Here is a 15,801-nt window from a genome sequence, read left to right as displayed (position 1 = left end):
CGCCGTAGTCTCAGTGGCATACTTTTTTTAAATCAAGAAATTTGATAACATTTTTCCTTTCATTTGTTGTGGATTTCTGCTGTTGGACCCAGATGTGACGTGACCGTTACTGCACCACCGCTTGGGGAATTCACAAAGCTCCTGACGCCAAGACAATATTGCAGCATTCCTGTCCTGAATCTAGTTTTTTTTTAAAGTGGATTGCCTCAAAGGAACATCTTCTCTTTGGCAGTGCAGTAACAAAACATCAATACTACTAACACAAGACTGAAAACTTCCACAAACACCCATGTCTAAGACTGGGATGCAAATGTGATATCAGAAAGAAAGACGGAGAAAGAAACCAAAAAGAGCAAACCACTCTTGGCAAAGACAACACAAACTATGACTGAAAATTATTTGACGTTCTCCATCTTTGGAGCTCATTCTGATGTGATTCTTCAGCTCCCATTATTTCTCCTGCAACAGAGCTGTACCTATTCAAGTTGTGTGTGTGTGAGAGTGTGTAGGAGTGTAGCTAAGGATTATATTATGGCCTAGGTCCCTTATAGCAGCACTGAGGGTCTAAAGATAGAACAATGATGCACTCTGCAATGCTATAAGGGGAATCCTTTGGCTTGTCACAGAATGGCCGTGCCTTATATGAGTGTTTTAAATATACTCTGCCCGCGCATATTGGGTGTTCATGTGTTTGTTTGGCTGACTGTTTCCTCTCGCCGGGTCACTTCCTCTCAACCACACTGCCTCCAGATTCGCCCCATCAAAGAATCATCTGCGAACTGTGGAGCTCCGTAATCGGGAGAGGGCCACTGATGTGTCCCTGGGCTTTCTCCACTCAAGCTTAATCACACAGGCGGGCGCACACAGACAACAAGGGCTGCACGCCATAGCTTTTGGAAGGTCACTCTAAGAATAGCATTGAAAAATAGCAGATTCAGTGGAGAGCACGCACTGAAATGTGCATGCAGGCAAACAGGATGCATACGAACATGCATTATTTCATGGACACTGGCGCAAATCCAAAGCACTCTGAATAATGTCAACCGGACACGGCAGATACACATGGCGTACATTGTCCTTTACTGCTGACGAGACAGCAAATCAACCACCTCATGTAGCGCTGAAACCGTCCTCCGATTCACTGCTGGCAAACGTCAGACTAGTTTGAACACACGATAGAAAGAAAGCAAATGGCAACGATTCCCTTTTATGCTCGAAAGGAAAAGCTTTTTTGCTCAACTAAGCAAAGCTTTTTCAAACTCATTTATTCCCCTCGTGTTCTGGGAAGATGGTAAATGCCCGAGAGATCCGTGTGATAGTATTGGATCGTTCATAGTGAATGCATCACAGTCGACAAAAAGAGTAATCACCTATATCTTGATAAAACAAATCCCTCATCCGTCTTCATTCTCCCCTCACAATATATCTTCTCGTCTTCCACCCCTTCTATCAAACACCACACCACTGTTGTTGGATGCAAATTGGTGATAATCAATGTTTTACGGAACTGTGAAAAGAACAGATCTCGTTTTTACAATTTCAAGTCCAGTTTTATTAGTTTCCGAAGTATAGGGTCAAAACTAGGAATGCTAAACATTTTTGCATTGCTGTCCTTGTCTGCACTATGATGGTCGTGACCGAACTCCAGCCTGGAAGATGGATGACAACACAACTCCCAGTGTTAAGCTTGACCCAGTCACCCAAGGGGTAAACTGTGAGATTAACTTTACAGCAAAAGTTAGCTATGTACCGTTTGTCTGTCCTACATTAAAATCTCCCCATATCTCTTTTAGCTCCTTTCTATTCCAGCCACTGGTGTCCTTCAATGGTCCTTACTTGTCACTTTTTAAAATGTTGTTATAGTTTAGGGCCTGACTTTGTGTGCTTGCATGTAAATCTGTCTGTGTATTTGTGTTTAAACGCAGGTATAAGCTTGCAGGCAGTACAGGCTGCACTGATGTGAAGTGACAAGTTAAAGAGGCCAAGCCTTTGGACACTGGCTGAAGGGAAGAGAAACCAAATATAAAAAGACATAGCCTTTATACAAAAGCTACAACAAAACTACATCAGAAAAGCAGATGGCATGTCAACGCACCAGCTCCACTTTTAATTCAAAGGGTTTTGCTCTATTGTTCTTTAAACGTGCATCAATTCTTGTTATCGTATTTAAATGTATTAAGTTACTCTGAGAATACGAGCACATATGCATGCGGAAGTGGAGTCGTGCTGTGGCAGGTTGAGCCTGAGAGAAGCTGGCTTGTCACACAGCATGTTTTCTACAGTTATCATTGTCTGGATCAAGCCAATTCACCTGTCTGCTTGTCTGCTTCGCTTATATGTCTCTCTGTCGCCTCACCCGACCCATTCTCTTTTAAAAGAATAACATTAACTAACCATAGCCTTCAAGGCAGGACAAAGTCACAGACATGTCAGACGCTGGAATGAGAGCTTGCAGCCAGGGTTGTACAGTTGAAGGACTCCCTTCTCCCTACCGAGTACTACACAGTCCACAGCCCCCCCGCCCCCTCCCCTACCAGCACCCCTCAAGTGTTCAAACTTCAAGCGAACAAAAATGCACAAGACAACAATAACAACACTAAATAGTGTGTGTTCCTTTGTAAAATAATAATTAACTTTCTTGCACAAATGCAGCCCTAGTTTTTTCACTTAGCATGATTAAAATAATTAAACAAAGCTATCATGGGCTACCATCTGATTGTAAAGTATAACAAGTGATACAATGCTTGCTTACAATTCAATGTATTTATATACCTTTGAATTTATTTTCGCACTCGATATATATATATATATATATATAGGGGAGAACGGGGGAATCTGAGGCATCGGGTAATGTGAGCCACCCCCGGTATCTAGGCATCCAGAAAACATTTGTGGTCATGTGAGATATATGTTTTCCAGTCCCTCTCATTTCCCCATGGCCCTGAAAGAGAGGACCTCATGGTGCTGTGGTAAGCATGTTTTTTTCACCAAAATAGGTATTTTGCATATAAAAGTAAATGTTCTGGCTGTCAACTTAATCAACTGTTGTGCCAAAACAAATGTATTCACGAAGAAAAACTTCTATCATACGTGTTGATGAACCACCAACATATAAACACCATGTGATGATATTAGCTGAAGATTAGCCTGCCATGCTAAGAGAGGTAGTTTTTTCTCAAATTGTGGTGGTGGGGGAAAGTGAGACAAATGCTGTGACACCATGAGGCACAAGTTAAGTTTAGTCTTAAACATATTTTAATGTAATAGTACATGACACATGTTTTATTTTAATGTCATATACATTGTAGAAAAGCCATCATGCCAAGGAAATACACCAGGAAGACGACCTGGGGCAACCACACGGAAAGAGCACCTTCTCATTTTTCCGTGTAACCTTCAGGGCTGGAATGTAGAGTAGGCCTAGTTGTAGAGTATGACAGCCTGATGTTATAATCCAGTTGGGTCTTCTCCTGTGTTCCGAGTCCCAGGCTGTTCTCGCTGGTTCTGATTTTCCTATGCTTTAACCCTCAGACACAAGCTGGCTCTAAGGGTCCTGTGTTCTGACCCCCAGACTGTGTTCTAATCTAACTGGTTCTATCTTTCATTTGAATATTATTAAAACCTTTTGAATTATAACATGTTGTATTTGATTTTGTTCAGAGTTACTTTCAAGTGTTTAGAAAATGTGCTTTACTTAATTGACCAAACCCCATCATTCTTTTACTAGTCTGACATTAGTTCTGGAACGTGTGGCTAGCTTTCAGGATTCTAACTGTTACAATGTTGTTATGGTAGTTTCAGAGTGGAAAAAGTAAGTGGATCAGTTTACCCCCAGCTGGTTCACTTTACCCCCTTGATTTTTCTGGTCCGTCTCAGTTTACCCCACAGCTGGGGTAAAGTGACCCACATGACAACTTTAAAAAAAAAAATCATATTTTCACTGCCCTTTGTCTTGAAAAAATTCTGCTAATGCCCATTTCTAGGAAACATCCTGAATTAATGGGAAATGTGTACATTTGAGTGATAAATCATTTTAGCTCGCTTATGTAAAAAGTGGCTCAGATTATTTTTTTAACCCTATAAAAAAAACGTACTTTGTAAATATTACTGTGATGTCACAGTAAAAGACATCACAGTAATATTTACAAAGTAAGTTTTTTTTTAACCCTATATTTCTCTTTCTGTGATGTCACGAGAAAGAGAAATATAGGGTTAAAAAAACACTCTTTCTGCCTTTTCTCAGGCTAGGATGAACCGATTTCAATTTGTTCCGCACATTTATACTACATAGGATCTCAGAATTCAATACACCTTCATATTCAAACCGGTGAAGTAGGCCTTTAACACAAGTGTTAATAAGAATTCAGTTTTAAGTAGAGCCATCTAAATAACTAGTAGCTACAATTACAGTGTATTTCATTCCAATGTTTGTGTACATTTGAAATGCACAGTAATGATCTGATAATGACACATGCACATAAGGGGATATTTTTACCTTTCCAGCACAACTTTAAGGAGACGTACCGGCTGCATAACGAGCACTTGAGATGACTAGGTAATTATAAAGCCCCGACTGCCTGCTTTTTGAGACAGATGTTGTGCTCATCTTGAAGCGGGTCAAATACCCAAACTGACTGCTAAATGGGACAGGAGGTCTCTCAGCCACAGTCAAGGTTCTCTGCTCTGACAAGGGAGCAGATGGCTGTTTGTGGGAATAACAAACCGGATCAAAGAGAGAGAGTCAGAGGACACTGAAAAAATTCTCCACTACAACTCATCATCCTACGCGGCTTGCCTTTTACATCTCGCCATTTAAAACAAATGTTTGGACTAAAACAGAAACAAAAGCCCACCACTTCAGTTCAATCATTTGTACTACACACACACACACCAACCAACACACTCGTGCTGCCTTCCGTGTGTGTGAGTGTGTAACATTGCAGTGACACTCTGTTGAACTGGGACGAATTACAGAACGACTGGCTGAATTCACTTATTCCCATGGCTACGTTGTGCACAAATGCATACAAGCGTGATTCTGTGTATTTTTGATAGAGCAAGGCTTGTCTTCTGGTCACTTCTGACTCTGTATCTGACTATATAGATTGAAACTTTTAAAATATTAAGCAATATTGCAGAGGCTAGGGAAGACATCAGAGTTGTACTTTGCAGTAGTTACATACTTTCCATTTCTAAAATGCTTTTGCCATAAAAGATGAGGCTTCCCTGTGTTTTGTCATCATTATAGACCATTGAATTACCAAACAGGAATCTAGCTTTTACACCCTGTATGCAACGTCTCCAAACACAATGTCCTTCAACTTAATTGTTCATCTTAAGAGATCATTGTTTATATATTCCACTGCACATAGCTGGCAACAGCCTTTATCCTCAAATAAGGTTAGCTGAATAGTCATGTACAAACATATAGTAAAGCTACAACTGCATCACCAACAAACAAGGAGGCATACTTGAATAAAGAACCCAAAAAGGCATAGACTGTATGTAGTAGTCATTTCACTTGAAGACTTTCCTGTTTACTACTGCGTCTGCTTCTCATATAATGGCCTTTATTGGGTAACGGAAGCATAACTCTTAAGGACTACAGCAAATGATAGCAAGAATAATGACCCTGCTGCCACATGTCTGATACCATGAATTTCCTTTCTGCAGCCTTCCCACCCCACCCCACAACAGATGGACTAGGATGAATTGAATATATCCTATAAAGAAGATTCATTTGAAGCTAAAGTAGAACAGATTTCCACCTTTACTTTGGTGTTAATTGGAAACATGACGGCTTTACTTTAGATTGAATTTGAATCTAATCATATCTAAAGTTGCAAGTTTGGGCAAATACATTTCCAAGTCTCTGTATTTCTTTCAATGCCATTTACCCTTGAGAGTTCTGAGGGGATATTGCACTTGTATGCACTGTATAATAGTGTCTATTTTGAAATTGCCAGTCAGTTCCTCCAGGTATTGCAGCAGATCTAATACAAATGAATTGTCCTCCGGTCAAAGTTAACCTCTGCGGCAGGCTCTCTTTGATTCACACCACAGACACATGTACATATTACAAAGAATTCCTTCCAAGACATTACATACATTACTTACCAACATCTCATGAATATAAACATACACAAACAAGCAAATGCATGCAAACAGGGTTTTGGCCCTTACATCACCACCGTCCAGGGAAAGCAGCTGTTTTTCCTCAAGCAAACATGGATTGCCGCCAGCAAACCAAAACAACCCATAATAATGAATTATGAAAATGTTCCTCCCGTATGTCATTTACCAGGCACCGCATTCTTTACATTCACTTCTTATAGAGGGCAAGTAGAAAGTTGAAAGACATCTCGGTGACAAAGATAATATTAACAGCATGTTTAGTATTTCTATTTAGCAAATAAGGTATTAAGATTAAGGAATTGGAATTAAATGTCCACTATTTGGAAATAAGTCAGAATTTTCAATATATATTCAATTACTGTATCTTTCCCATAAACATCTGCACAAACTGTGCTGAAGGTCATTTTGCCCTTGTGCTCAAAAAGAGTGAAATCCACATTCTTGAAAACTACAATGATTCCACAAGTGTGGCACCCGTTTAAACCACATGAGGTATAAATGAACGCTGCAAAACATTTTTTTATGTAATTCATGAGTGAATCCCTATTTACCGTATGGTAGCCCTTACGGACTTCCCTAGAAGCAGTCGGAACTAAAAGTGAATAAAAAATGACAACACATGTCCCCGTTCCTCTAAAAGTTCATGATGTAAACCCTAGAAACAAGTAGTGTCACTGCCATTCATTCAAACTGATAATACAAACATCTATCATACTTTCATATATTAAATTCCACCATATCATCACATTAAGGGGATACTGCCTGCACACTCCTGCCTCCATCAGATTAAATACAGCATGCCCATCATGACTGTTGTGTCACAGTCCCCATTCCATTACAGCCTTCACATGTTCAAGAAATTTCTTCTGACACACACACACACACACACACACACACAATGATACAAGCTGGATGTCTCCGGCAAAGACAAAGTTTATACAGTCAGTTTTTACTGAATAACACCAGTTTTAAAATAGCTTGTTAAACAAAATGCTTTTCTTACCTGAGACAGTCCTGACAATCTCAGAGGTGTTCCTCAGGCCCACAAAAGAGAACTGGTAGAGCCTCCAGGAGCGGATGTCCCCAACCTCAACAGAGCTCCTTTTCCACTTGTAAACAATCTCCTCCCTGGGGTAGCCATCTGAACAAGAAAGGAACTGAGTTACATGGAGCTCAGTTAAAAAATGAGGAGGGGAGGAGGGACGAACATTCATCCCATTTTAGGAAATATCCAGGGAGATTTTTCTCCTTTTAGACTGTCTGCTATATAAAACAATGTGTTTCTATGCAATGTTGAACAAAACCATAGACCACAGTCTGTTTTATTTCATCATTCCATACCCACCAAGTCAGCTAGCTTGCACATAAACTGTTTCATGAAGGAACCATTATATAACACAGACTCCGGGCACAACATGTTGACAAAATATCCATCCAGTCCGTCTGTGTGGAGAAAATGTCTTGTTTTTCTCAAGCACTGAGCTGACTTAAAAGCAAACATTTTAAAAATCGATTAATTGCTGGCGAATTGAATTGCAATAATTATATTACATCAAGAGGATATGGTTGGGAGAATCACAATACCGAGTGTAATGTCTGATTCACTGATTCACTTAGACGCACAGACGCATTATCATAATCAAATTATATTTGTAAGTATTGATTTTGTGTCTGGTATCCAAATTTAGGTTAAAAAAAGAGGCTTTGCTGATCTTATTCTAAACTAATAGCAAGTGCAATTGTGAATCCTGTGAATGGACTTGACTAAGAATGACCCAGTGCAGGTTTTTAAGGTAGGCATGTCATGATCTTCTGACAATTCTTTCGATTTAAGTCCAGTGCTGTCTTCCGTGTAGCGATAAGCTGTGTGAGGATGTTGAGAAATTGACTTGAATAATGCACATGAACCTTCCTCAGTGCAAACTTTAAAAGGCTTTATGACTTAAGTGCTCTCAGGTATCCACTTATGCTGGACCTCAGAGGAGCAGAGGATGGAAAGGTCTGCCTGTTTGCCACATTAAGGCCAGCCAGGCAGACCTTCATGGGCAATGCATCGTGGGAGAAATTATTGATTCGTTATCATTTTGGGAAGCTGCAACAACGATTGCTCCTGGAGCCCAATACCATGAATTCCCTATGGAACAAGTTGTTGCTGGTGCTGTCGTTGATACAGTTGCTGAAATTAAAAATACTGAAATAATATTCTGTACCATGTGTATCTTCAGATCGTTTTACAACTCAGTCTAGTGTGTTCTGACACAGCCAAAACCGATAGATGTTGCATTGAATGATTTCCAATACTTTGTTACTTTGTGACACGTGTTGAGGAAATGTGCCGCAAGATAAATTGCTGCACACTGCGCCCCGCCTGCTGCTTCTGAGATTGAGCTTGGGTGCTGTACATCAAGCGATTTTCAAAGTTCTGGAAACATCTTTGGCTTTCATCAAATTCAAATCAATGTTTCTGTTCCATTTTTAGGCCTGCCACCCCCCTCCTGGTTTATCTTTCTTCTTGCTCTGGAGCTCTATTTAGGAAGCATTCTCTCTGGAGAATATCCCATGGTGCACCTATCTGTAGATCAACAGCGGCTTCAATAGCATAATTTACCCTCCATCAGCTCCTCACATAGAGGGACTGACTTTGTCACTTTTTGAATCGCCTCTTAGAGCAGTATTGATAAAGTGCAGGGAAATCAATCAGTACTCTGCCTCTGGTCGAGCTATCAGTGAGACATCTATTAATACATTCCTTCCTCGAATTACAGGAAACACTTTCAACAATTTAATTATTGAATTATTTATTATTATTATTATTATTATTATTTATTATTAACAAATGTTTTTGCTTGTCACATCTCACATAGGTTGTTATATTTTTTTTTAAATCTATTACGCCGCTCGTTCCTTAGGTAGCAGTTCAGTCAGCGAAGAACGCAAGGTTTTCTGTTACACTTCCATATTTGCAACCTAAAATACACTACCTAAAACCACCTACATGACTCATTTGATGGTTTTTCAGGAGTTTGAAATAAATATATCTACTGCAGCTAGAATTCCCTGATTTGGCCTGTTGCATAATCATTCCTCAAATGAAGTCTTTGTCAGGCGCACATGTCGCTTGCTTATGGTTACTGTGTGTGTGTGTGTGTGTGTGTGTGTGTGTGTGTGTGTGTGTGTGTGTGTGTGTGTGTGTGTGTGTGTGTGTGTGTGTGTGTGTGTGTGCGCATGTGCGTGCTTGCGTGTGTGAGATGGAAGAGAGGGGGTTAGACATTGGGTTATCAGCATATGGCCAAACCTACAGCTTGAAAACTCCAGGGGACACGAGTGCTCATCCATTGGGAAGTTGTTCAGTTTAAGCTGGCACTCGGCATCGATGGTCAACCTGCAGAGAGTGTAAAATGTATATGTATTAATATAGATTTTAAAGGACACACACAGCAGTATTCCACAAAACAACAATGTGGTTGGAAAAACTCAGAATTACACCCCCCCCTCTTATCGGTATTAGCAGAAGGAACTATTAATTAACCTAACGCTACACTAAATTGATGATTTTCACAGCAAAACAACCCTGCTCTTCTCTTCACACCTGAGGGAGTTTGAAGGCAAAGTCATTAAACTTGCCTTTAATGAGAGAATGACCTTAAATGACTTTACCCATCCATTGTCATGTATCACTGTCCTCCCAATCACGGCGGCCATTCTAATTAACCAGTGGTTAAATTCTCAGTTCTTTAACAAATTAATGAAGTGTAGGGGTAGTGTTCTCCATAGCAGCACATCCATCATGCCTTGATTAAGTCCAGAGGAGTTTACTTCCTCACTTATTATCACAGATGATAAATTGTGGTGTCAATTGAAACGCCTGCTGTATTTATGACGTGATGGTAAAACATGATGATAATCACAATTCATATTTTCCTGTAATGGATCCTGCTGTTGTACACATTTCCCATGTTTTCTTTTTGGATCCATGGGTTAAACACTCACAAACAGTTGTCTGTTTGTTTGCTGTACAATTACGGGGCTAAAAGGCGAACATCGTCATACCTCCAACCCATCAGAACAGAAACTGGCTACTGCATCTGTCCAGTCATTCGGGCAAGAATGAGCCATTAGACAAAATAGCAATATTTAGAATTAGATATTTAGAAAAAAAATATGAAACATTCCAAAAACTCAAACTGATGAAAAAATACATTAGGGATATTAAAATGTTCCACTGTAAGCCATACAACAGTGCCTAAATCCTCAGTTTAGGGCAGTGTAGTGCTAGTGTTCCCTTTTAACCAAGATATCATGGCCTCATTCAGTCGGAGTTCCTGTACTCTGTCAAATTTGAGAAGCTGGAATTAAAACAATTGCCGGGGTCTTTTCAGGATCATTGGTACCATGAAACATTTATGTCGGGATGGCTGTAAATTATTGGATACCTACTTAAAAAATCCATTCTAAAGTACACACAATGCTTGCTTCTCGTAGTAGATTCCAGGAAGTTGGTATCAAAGTATAGAAGTTAGTATTTGTTAGTATCTACAAATTGATAATAATACAGATCAAAAATTAAACGTTGCACAGTTGTTATCAGTTCTTAGTCCGGCTTGAATGCTTAAAATGATTGAGACAAGGTTTATGACCATGTATCTATTCTTTTCTGCTACAATCAATTGTTTGTGTGTATATATATACAGTATTTAATACATTTGCAGTCCCCAGTCATCTTAATTAACATTCCAAGGATTTGTTGTCCTACTAGGTTAGTAATGAGAAGCACTTTCTTTAATGTTTCTGTTTAGGGACGAGAGCATTAAAATGGCAGAGATAATGATAACCATCTATTTAACCTTTCAGTGACATACAATGGTAGTCATTATTGATGAGGCGAAGAATTGCAAGCATCAAAATCAGTCAAAACGTAGGAATGAAAGATACCCTAAATCGCTGTAAAGTTACCTGAGGGTGTAAAGTATTCGGCCATCGTTCCAGATCCGCAGCATGCGATTGGGTGTTGTAATCCAGTGGGCATCGGCCTTCTTCGAGTTGCGGAAAAAAGTGTCTGGGATCCAGATCTTCCCAACCATGTTGCTGTTGAGGCGAAGAACCTTCATTGTGCTGTTGAATTTTAACCTTCTGTCGTACCAGGTCTGAGCAAAAAAGATGTCGATGGTGTATTCCTGACAACAGATAATACAAAGTGTTACCATAATTGTTACATTGGCTTCAAGCAAGACACTTGATACATGTTTCAGTTTTTCAGAAATAAAAAACCCACTTGCAAACACTATTTTTGCAACCAGTGCTGTCACTGTGTCAACGTGTAGCTTTTAACTGTGAGATGCAATACGATCAAAATCTTGATGTGGGCTGCACAAGCCCTCCTTTCTTTTGTCTGAAGGGAACCTTTATATGCCAGTGGAAACTCAGTTCTAGAACACATTTGCAGGCACATTTTTCCTCAGACAAGATGGTCTCTATTCAGGCCAAGAAGTCCTATTGTCCCTACTAAATAGTTCTGCTGAAAAGAACATCTTGACGCACTCAACCTGAAAATAAATGTTCAAAAGGGCAATTAATAATTCCCCTTGTTTGACTCAAGTATTATCTAAACTCATAACCTGCTGCCTTGGCGGCATTTTGTCCAGAGCCTAAAAAAACGTTTGTCTCCTATGCGGCCACTGAGTGCTGTGAAAGGAATGTAATCATTGGCGGTTGAGGTATTGGCAGCAGAGATCTAAAGATCTAAGAGCAAGGGTGTGGTCTAATGTCAGAGGGCACTTTCAGTCTTTACTATTTATTGTGTTGTTTAAATAGTTGAGCCCTGCGGTTCAAAGTAAAGTAAAGGAGCAGAGAAAAACAATATCTGGGGATTTGTGTGCAAGAGGGCATAGAGGCATTAACTTTCTGACAAAGCTTAACCCAACAATAAAGCATAAATCCATGCCAAATAGTCTTAAACGAGATTTGAAAAACAAAATGTTCACCAGGAAACAATACCATCCCTTTTGAACCAAGGATCTTCAACTGGGCTCTGCTGAGTGCCAAGAACATATCTCCCCCCTTTAACCTATAATTACATACACCCTTGGATCTTTCACCTTTCAAGCAGCTGTCTAAAAACGGCAAATAACTGCTCAGATCTAGAGGCTATCAATGCATCAATATATGATTCATTTTCTTCTTCAAGTCTCTGTAAGCATCTCCCATCTCTATCCTCTCTCACATGGGTTGTACGTTACTATGCCATATTTCAAAGATTCCTATCGCATTATTAAAAATTCAAAGTTGTGACCACCTTGTTTTTCATCTCACAGTGTGAACACATGGGCCCAGCAACGGTGATTACATACAGTATGAATGTGAAGCAATTAGTCAGCGTTTCATGTCAGCAGAATGCTGTAATCACACACACACACACACAAGCATGCACTGCACATGTACACACGCATGCCGGCAGAGTCCTATGTGAGAACTGAAACACATTTTCGAACTGATTCCGTCAATGCTTTTCTTCCAACTTTACTGTGACTGCAGTTATTGAGAGTGGGGGTTTTAGCTAAGACTAAGTGAAATGGAACGCGTAGAGCAGACTGCTCTGCAGAATTACAATATAAGTGGGTTCTCAGCGGGAATGTACAACAGAAAACAATCACTAGTAAAACAACGCTTATATGAGATTTTTCCAATTCTTCTTTCTGTCCTAAAAAACACTTCACTCTCAGATGGCCTGTTAGGCCCTGTTTTGGTGATCATTGCAGCTTGACGGCTACATATTCAACTGCTGTTCCTCAGTTTTCAAATAAAGAATATGTGTGGTACTAATCACCAATGGTAATAAAAAACAACAACATGGAGTAGGGTCTTCCTATCTTAAACTTCTAGCTAATGTTCAGCATGTCCGAATCTAATACACTAGTATGATTTTGGAATCTGAAACTGTACATCTTACCAGTTATCCAACTCACGTTGACTGAAACTAATCTGCACTATTCATTTAAAAAAAGATTTTATTTGCACATTGTTATCAACCAAAAGTGTAAAGAGAATAAACTGCATTGCAGTTGGTGAACACAAGTAGTGCAACCAACCAGTGCACAGTTTGAATGTGAAGCATAACAACAGATATAAATGATCAAAGGCCCAAAAAGTCACATCAAAACCAGAGGCGAGGGAAATCAAAAAAATGGCATATTTATTTGAACAAACCACAAAGAGCTGGAACAAGTGACACCTCAGATTGTAGCTGATGCAATTCTCGGCAACTTCAAAGCGAAAACATTTTAAGATTCGCCAACCCATGCAGCCAATCAGCAAATATGTTGCTTTGGCCATAGCTTCTTGCAACGCATATGGCAAACTGTTAATCACTATTTCTAAATCCAAAAAAAAGAGGTGTTGCATGTATCCACTGTGGTGCCAGTGCAGTAGTTAAGTAGCTGATCACAACCTGCATTTTTTAAGGGTAGTGGTGCAGCATAATGAGTAGGTCGACCAACCAATCATCCATGAAGGCAAGCAACTGCCCCATGAAGTGTGCTTGAGCGAGACACTGAATATCTGCCAACTACAGAGAAGAGAGCTGCTCCCTTGGATCGTTATACGCTCACGTCCCTGACAATGTAGGCAGGGCGGACAACAATGTGGTAATAAATAATCTGCTTTAGTGGTACAAACGCTTTCAGGCTGATAATTAATAACAATGATGACACCCTGTCATCAAATTCCAGTATTACTCACCATATTGATGGCATTAACTGGGCCGATGCTGTTGACGAACATGTCTGTATGGATCACTGTTGGTTTGACTGCAACGAAGAATAGGAAAATCCATGTTAAAGATGAGCAATGGTAACCTCATAGACAGGAGGAAATCAGGAAAAATGAAGTTGTGGAGAACAGTTCTCTGTAGAATTGGTAGATATGCAATCATGGACCTTTTATCCATCATACAAATGCCATTATGGGACAAACATTTATTTATTCTGAAGCCCCAGGGTGAAAGAGCTAAACTAACTAACTAACCAACTAACTAACTAACTAACTAACTAGCTAACTAACTAACTAACTAACTATACAATTAAAAGGTGCAAATAGCAGAAAACTAGATGGGCATCCAGATATAAGGAAGGGACTTTTATCACAACATATCCATTAGGGGATTACATTTATAATTTAAATAATGAATACATTTCTGGCTTGGTAAAGGTCCATGACTGAAACATTGCATTTCCAATAAATGGCTTGAGGCATCCAACTGGGGTGGTGTTTTTGAAGCACATACAATAATTTGCTTAAATCAAATGATCCCACTTTACGTTTACAACACTGTATTACATTCCCAAAGATTTCACCAGGTCTAAGGTACATTTGATAGTGCCCATGAAATATAAACCCTGGCTTGTAGACTTCCTTTGTCTGCAAAAGAGACTATCGGAGCACACAGGGCCAATTCCATCTTCAAACAGGCTCCCTGCCAATGTCAGAGAACTGCACACTTTGTACAGTATTTACGGTCACTCCTGACCCATTTATCAGAATGCCTTTGTGCACTCCAGAACATCCCATCCATTCCCTTTTTCTGTACACCCATGCTTCAGGCCTGTGATCTCTCCTTGATAGCCGTCAGTCTCTTCTCTCAAACAACCTGTTGATGCCTTGCATTCCTGTGGAGACCATTTTTTTTAGATTAGAGGTTCCTCATAAATATTTTGATTTGACAAGATTTGTGATATTCAAATTGTTAGCCGAAAGGGAATATTGTAATTGCAGGTATATTGGAAAGTATGATCCGTTAGTTTTTTACATTTTAATTGAGGATAATTCCTTTTGAGGAAATAACTATTTAGTTGTGCACCTTCACATGAATTAATGATCTCTACTTGTGCACCTTCATGTTAACACTCATCAAAACCCAGGCAATACAATTATTGGTGTCTACTGCCTACACCCATTTAGTGAGATGGACACTGGACAGCTTGGTGTCAAATGGCCGTCCATGCTCTGTCAGATCCCCTAAGTCAGCCTAGATCAGCTTTTATACTTTGCTATCTAATGCGTATGTTTATGGATGACTGCACGTTATGTCTGAGAGGAGAGTGAGGTTGAGTCTCAGTGCTTGATGTGGAAGCTATATTGAGTGTGAGAGATAGAGACAGAGTGAATGCGTGCAGGTTCACATCCATTTTTCATGTCACCCTCCAAACACACTTTAACATGCAAGAACGATTCCATGCACACACACACAAACACTGCTCCTACTACTGGTTTACAATCTATCTCAAATAATGTAACTAACCATCACGTGTTGCTTTTGGCAAGATATATCAGTAAGTCGCTGTGAATACTAGTACATATATAATTGTCTTTGCATAATTAGAATTTATGTGGACTGGAAACGTGATGCGAAAAAATATGTCACCCTGGGGTGGGTTTTTACTCCAACCAAATATAAAGTTTAAGGCATGGCATAAATAGAATTTGAACACATTCAAACTAATTTGTCTCTTTTAATTCAGCCAACTGGATAGTACATGTCTTTCATAATCGACAAACAGATTCCGAGGAATTGTTATTTTTAAGATACCAGTGAACATAAAGTGGACGCGCCAAAACATATCACGTACCAATACACCCACCACAGGCATTCTGATAAAAGGCCCATCAAATTAG

The 15,801-nt window shown here is 39.6% G+C and overlaps 1 protein-coding gene across 7 annotated transcripts in view; it reads right to left on the bottom strand.

Annotated features, from left to right (window-relative positions):
- gabrg2 (gamma-aminobutyric acid type A receptor subunit gamma2) overlaps window positions 1-13,926 on the bottom strand; it is a gene marked incomplete at its 3' end in the record, with an annotated part of 29,803 nt that extends 15,877 nt beyond the window's left edge. For all 7 annotated transcript variants that reach the window (XM_080040357.1, XM_080040363.1, XM_080040360.1 and 4 more), the window contains exons 1-4: window positions 13,870-13,926; window positions 11,089-11,309; window positions 9,435-9,517; window positions 7,139-7,276 (exon numbers count right to left, since the gene is read on the bottom strand). In XM_080040357.1, coding sequence (XP_079896483.1) covers window positions 7,139-7,276; window positions 9,435-9,517; window positions 11,089-11,309; window positions 13,870-13,911 — 484 coding nt within the window. In that variant the 5' untranslated portion in view covers window positions 13,912-13,926. The remainder of the gene's footprint in view (window positions 1-7,138; window positions 7,277-9,434; window positions 9,518-11,088; window positions 11,310-13,869) is intronic.
- Window positions 13,927-15,801: the final 1,875 nt, after the last annotated feature.

The sequence above is a fragment of the Ammodytes marinus genome (assembly GCF_949987685.1).
Source record: "Ammodytes marinus genome assembly, chromosome: 14".
Lineage (NCBI taxonomy): Eukaryota > Metazoa > Chordata > Actinopteri > Uranoscopiformes > Ammodytidae > Ammodytes > Ammodytes marinus.
The sequence above is the reverse complement of the archived record's forward strand: the minus strand, read 5'-3'. Positions and strand labels throughout refer to the sequence as shown.